Source organism: Meleagris gallopavo, chromosome 10, assembly GCF_000146605.3.
Source record: "Meleagris gallopavo isolate NT-WF06-2002-E0010 breed Aviagen turkey brand Nicholas breeding stock chromosome 10, Turkey_5.1, whole genome shotgun sequence".
NCBI classification, from domain to species: Eukaryota; Metazoa; Chordata; class Aves; order Galliformes; family Phasianidae; genus Meleagris; species Meleagris gallopavo.
Genome location: NC_015020.2, coordinates 3,379,766 through 3,385,100, shown reverse-complemented (window position 1 = coordinate 3,385,100; position 5,335 = coordinate 3,379,766). Strand labels below are relative to the sequence as shown.

The window sequence follows — 5,335 nt, the reverse complement described above, 5'->3', positions numbered from 1 at the left end:
AAACACCACAACTAAATGACTAACACCTTTTAAGGGTTAAGTAGTTTCTACAGGTAATATTTTTTTAAATGTACTCCAAATTGATAGTTTTAATGACTCAGAGTAACTGGAAGCTTTCTATTACTGAAGAATTAGACTGGCTAAATAGTTTCGTAATTCTCCACAGCTGGCAGATACACCAAAATCTGAAAGATATGAGCATGTACTGGAGGCACTAAATGATTACAAGACCATGTAAGTTTTTTGATATTTTTACTCTAAATGCTTACAGCTTTGTTATTTGTAGTTGTCAGTCTCCTTTGCTCAGTTTATCTGATAATCACTGTGGTTGTGTTAACGTTGACGTTTTGAATACTGTTTCTGTTTCAGAGTATAACACCCCATACCTATTTGAGTGGATCCCAGATCATGAGAAAAATTGTTTTAATTTGCATCCTCTTCCCAGTTCTCATTCTGTATTTCAGATTGAGGATTGTGTTAGCGGGAAAAGGTGAATAAAAATAGCATTAGGATGAGTATTTTAATTTGCATAGATTTGTTTTGCATGAATATTTTATTTTAAAAGCTGCTTTCCCTGGATTCAGAATGTTAACAATGAATTTAAAATCATCTAGGTTTATGTCTGGAAAAGAAATAAAGAAAAAGAAGCATTTGTTTGGCTTGAGAATTCGTGTTCCTCCTGTGCCACCAAATGCTGCTTTAAAGGCTGAGAAAGAACCAGAAGGAACTTCTCATGAGTTCAAAATTAAAGGCAGAAAATCATCTAAACCAATCCCTGATGTGAGGTAAAATAATCCCATGATTTTTTAGAAATGTTGTGGTAAATAGGAACTACTTCAAGTACTTCATTGCCTACAAAAGAAGTCCTGCTCATTGTATAACGTCCATTTCTAAATAACTGTAAAGGTGGACTGTTTGTATGTTTTAAAGATACTTTAAAGTTGTAAACTGATGTAGTTGCATGTGTTCTTTAAAGGCGATTATGAGAGCAGAGTCTTCAAGCTTATTAGTTTCCTATTATGAGCCTTTTGAAAAACAAAGCACAAACCAAAACAAGCATTGTGACATTTGGCAGTAAGAACAATAAAGGCTATCCGAACCTCACTGCCATTGGGAGGGAAAAAAAAACCTTCCTTTCTGGAGCTTTTATGCAAAGCTGTTAACTAGGTTTCTAAATAGGAAACACGATGTGCAGTTCTGGCTTGCGGTAGTAGATGTGCTGTTTCTTTAACCAACACTTGTTCATTCCTCTTCAACGTTAAGGAATCGGTAATGTCGCTAGAAACAACTTTATCTGTGTGATGATATACAGGCAAATTATTTAGCTTTTACATGACAGCTTCGATTTGCCAGGATCTCGGTTAGCACAATGTGTATTCATTGCCAAAGGAAAGCATTTATTCTTTGAAAATTATCTTCAACAATTTTCTTCAATAAGAAAAAAATATAAATTTTCTTCTAGGGAATTAAGTAATGGTATAGAAAGAAAGGGGAAAAAAAAATCAGTAGGTCGTCCACCTGGTCCCTATACAAGAAAAATGATTCACAAAACTCCAGAGTCGTCTCCTCTGGTAAGGTTTTGGATATGTTTCTTTTATTTTCTCTAACTGGATTATCATTTTTGAAGAAAATTATAATCAGTTAATCTAAGTCGTGATGTTCCTCTCCCCATTTGCCCTCAAACTAAGCTGAATAAGCAATTAAAACTTAATCTGAAGTACTCTTCCTTTTTTCTTAGGATACTGAACCAGTTCCAGTGATAGAGACCCCAGCATTGGAATTACCCTGCTCTGTTGGGTAAATTAAAAACAAACAAAAAGCTTAAGCTATTTTAATATAGCATGTCATTTATTTGTTTGCTTCTGAAATGTCAACTCAATTTTTACTATAAGATTACTTTCATTACATGGCAACCCTGTTATCTTACATATCAGGAAATCCGATGGAACTGCACATTCATCCAATACCTCAGATGTGGAATCCACAGGTGCTGCCAGTATAAAAGAAACTACCTCATCTAGCATATCCAGACATTATAGGTAACAGTTGAATTACTCTATCTACTGTATTGATTAAGGATTTAATATGTTAATTTTCACAAGATTTTTGAAGGGGAGACACAAAGCAAGTAGTTCAGCAGTACTTTACCTGCAATAAACAGAAGTTACAGAAATTGTACGGGAATTATCTTGCCAAAGAATGATTTCTAATGTTCTATGCCTAGTTTCTAAAAACCTGAGGTTGTATTAAGCTAATACAAGTGAGTTTGGAGCCTTTTGGCAAACTTCAGCTAAATTTGAGCCAGATACTTCCAGAGAGGTTGTATTTCAACAAGCTTTGAGAAGATTCTGAGAGAGACTCAAAACAGCAGCTCTTTAAAAGAAGAAAAGAAAGACAAAACAAAAAAGCAATTTTGCAATCATCTGCAGTCTAGTCACTGCCAGTGATGTGTGATAGTTTTTTTTATTTGTTCTTGTTTTTGATTGAAGCTTTGACAAAGCAAAGATAGAAGATAAGGAGATTGATGCAAGTTGTGAGGCAACTATTGTAGATATGAAACACAGATAGGAGTATTCCAGAATTTGAAGGAGAATGGACAAGCATTTAAGATGTTGCAGAGGATATGGAATATCTGAGAATATGGGGATTTGCTGGTAATTGTTATAGCGAGCTACTGAGATGTGAAGTAGAGCTGTAAATTGATTGGGAATCTAATGAAATAGAATAGAAGAAAATCTCTTCACAGCACAGGTGCTAACTATTGTTCATTGTTAATGTAAAATGCACACTTAAATTACTTTTACAGGAGACAAGTAAACTCCTTAAACACTTATTGAGTTTACCTTTCTAACAAAGGTCACAGAAGAGCAGATGTGTATCTTATGGTAATTTTGGCAACGTTTGTTTTGGAAGGTTTGTATACTCATTTTAAGGAATAGTGAGTATGCTGTAGATTTTACACTCTAAAAGTTTGACTCAGTCTTCATAAATAATTATAATCCACCTTTATTGCATTAAAAAACAGAACAGCACAACAGCAACAACAACAAAAGTAACTTCTGCAGATAATCCTTCTTAATTATATTCTTCACCACCATAAGATTCCAAACTTCTACAGTTCAGCTTTTTTTTGTAATAGGGGCCTACTGATGGATAAAGCTGTATTTTTAATTTATTATTCGAGGCACTTTTGGGGTAGAATCTGTAGGAAAAATAAATTTTTGAAGCTTGCGGAAGATTGGAATTCGTCTGAATCAAAGCAGTACTCTAAAGATACTTAGGCATAAGCTAATGTCATTTAACCAAATTTTCTGATATGGGTTAACTTGTGCAATTTTTATTATGTAAGTCTCTTTTGCAAGTGCCATATTAATCATCTATATACAGGTTACAAGTATTGAAACTGAAAACTAGAACAACAGTTATGAATTGAGTTTTAGTTTTACCATTTCCATACATTTTGAGTAAGTGCTTCCTGGAGTTAATGCTTGTGTTTATTTTTTCAGTAGTTTATCTGATTCAAGAAAAAGGACTCGTACAGGAAGAACTTGGCCTGCTGCAATACCACATTTGAGAAGAAGAGGTCGCTTTCCACGAAAAGCTCTCCAGACTCAAAATTCAGAAATTGTAAAAGATGACGAGAGCAAGGAAGATTACCAGTATGATGAACTCAATACGGAGATACTTAACAATTTAGCAGATCAGGAGTTACAGCTCAATCATCTAAAGAACTCTATTACTAGTTATTTTGGTGCAGCAGGTAGAATAGCTTGTGGTGAAAAATACCGTGTTTTGGCTCGTCGGGTGACACTTGATGGAAAGGTGCAGTATCTTGTGGAGTGGGAAGGAGCAACTGCATCCTGACTGTAGGACTGAATATTATGTTCACTGCACTGTCATCTGTAAGTACAGTTCATAATGCAGAGCCATGAGAGGTGTGTCTTTAAATGTTTCTAAAAACAAAACCAATTTAGCCTTAACATGTAATTGTTATCATTACAGCTCTTGTGATAAAAGACTTATCTTTTTAAAATCTGATCTGAAACTTAAATTTTTTTAATCTGAACACTGTTAGATTGTTTTAGGTTGGGATATTTTGGGTTACAATTGCTTAAAAATGTGCATGGTGTTTTAAAAAAAAAGACGTTTTCTAGAGAACATTCCATGGATACAGTTATTGTGATTTAGAAAAATATTATGTAGATAGCACAAATCTTTGAAATTTTTTTGGTTTGTTTTCTTACCCAAATGTTTGCAGAAATGTATTTCTATTTCAATACTTTCTAGATTTCATAAGTGCAGTGTATATAATGCCTACTGAAGACTGTAAAATACTGAAGTTTTCTTTCAAACAAAGTGTAAAAAAAAAAAACAAAAAAAAGGAAAAAAATATATTGAGCCTGTAAATTGCTCTGTGACCAGACTTCATTGTCTTCTTAATATATTCTGTGTGTGTGCGCATGTGTTTGTGTATATACATATGTATATATGCACACATACGTGTGTGCGTGTATATATATGTGTGATTGTGACCTATGCAATACAAATTATGGGATTGGACAGCTTCTGAGTATGCATCCCATAATTCTTTTTTCAGGAATAGTTGCCAGTATTTAGACAGCAGCATTTCTTCTCAGGCTTATTGGGTGCTGTTGCTTTCTGTGTACTAAGGAAAATGTCAAACCAGTGCATCGTGTTCTGGCAGTGGGTGCAGTCATTCATGTTCATATGCCTTGGGGTAATATATTCCTTTCTTTTCCATGTGACTTAACAGTTTTAAAAAAAAAAAGCGCAGGATTAGAACATTAACGACCAGAAATAACAATTTTAAAGCTATTTTGGCACGTTGATTGTAAATTGTGTCCCAGTTATAAACTGAGTTGATGGGAGTTGCAGAAGATTCCTACGTATGTGTAGAAACAGTCATATTTTGATAAAGGTAGTATGAGCAAAGTATTATTGCACAGGGTCAACAAAAAATATGTTGCCATTTGAAGTAACAGTACTCGTTTTAATACAATATTACCTCTTTTGTTTTTATAAAATGTACCAACTTCTAAGCTGACATGTTCATTTTGTTTTTTTAATCAAAAATGTCTCCTGCCAGTATTACATGTTCTTTCTGATAACTTTTGAGGGAGGATAGCCAAAGAGTGGACGGAGGAAGAATATTTTTAAGCTGGTGGTTATTCAGTGTACAGCATAAGCTTTTTTCTCTTAAGATTACAGTTGACCACCAAAATAAAATTAAGCAATGTAAATGATAGAGTGGTTTAAAGTTTACTACCTGAGTTAATATTTTCTTATCCTGTTACTTATTTGACTCTTTTTTTTT

At 33.9% G+C, this 5,335-nt stretch overlaps 1 protein-coding gene across 2 annotated transcripts; it reads left to right on the top strand.

Annotated features, from left to right (window-relative positions):
- Positions 1-51: 51 nt before the first annotated feature.
- Positions 52-5,065, top strand: LOC104912362 (metal-response element-binding transcription factor 2-like). 2 transcript variants are annotated; one of them, XM_019618456.2, is made up of 6 exons: positions 52-234; positions 615-785; positions 1,463-1,571; positions 1,739-1,797; positions 1,935-2,039; positions 3,510-5,065. In XM_019618456.2, coding segments are annotated over exons 1-6 (801 nt in total). In that variant the 5' UTR covers positions 52-232; the 3' UTR covers positions 3,865-5,065. The 2 variants fall into 2 exon arrangements, with proteins under 2 accessions (XP_019474001.1, XP_019474000.1); XM_019618455.2 differs by having other exon boundaries at positions 62-234; positions 3,507-5,065.
- The last annotated feature ends 270 nt before the right edge of the window (positions 5,066-5,335 follow it).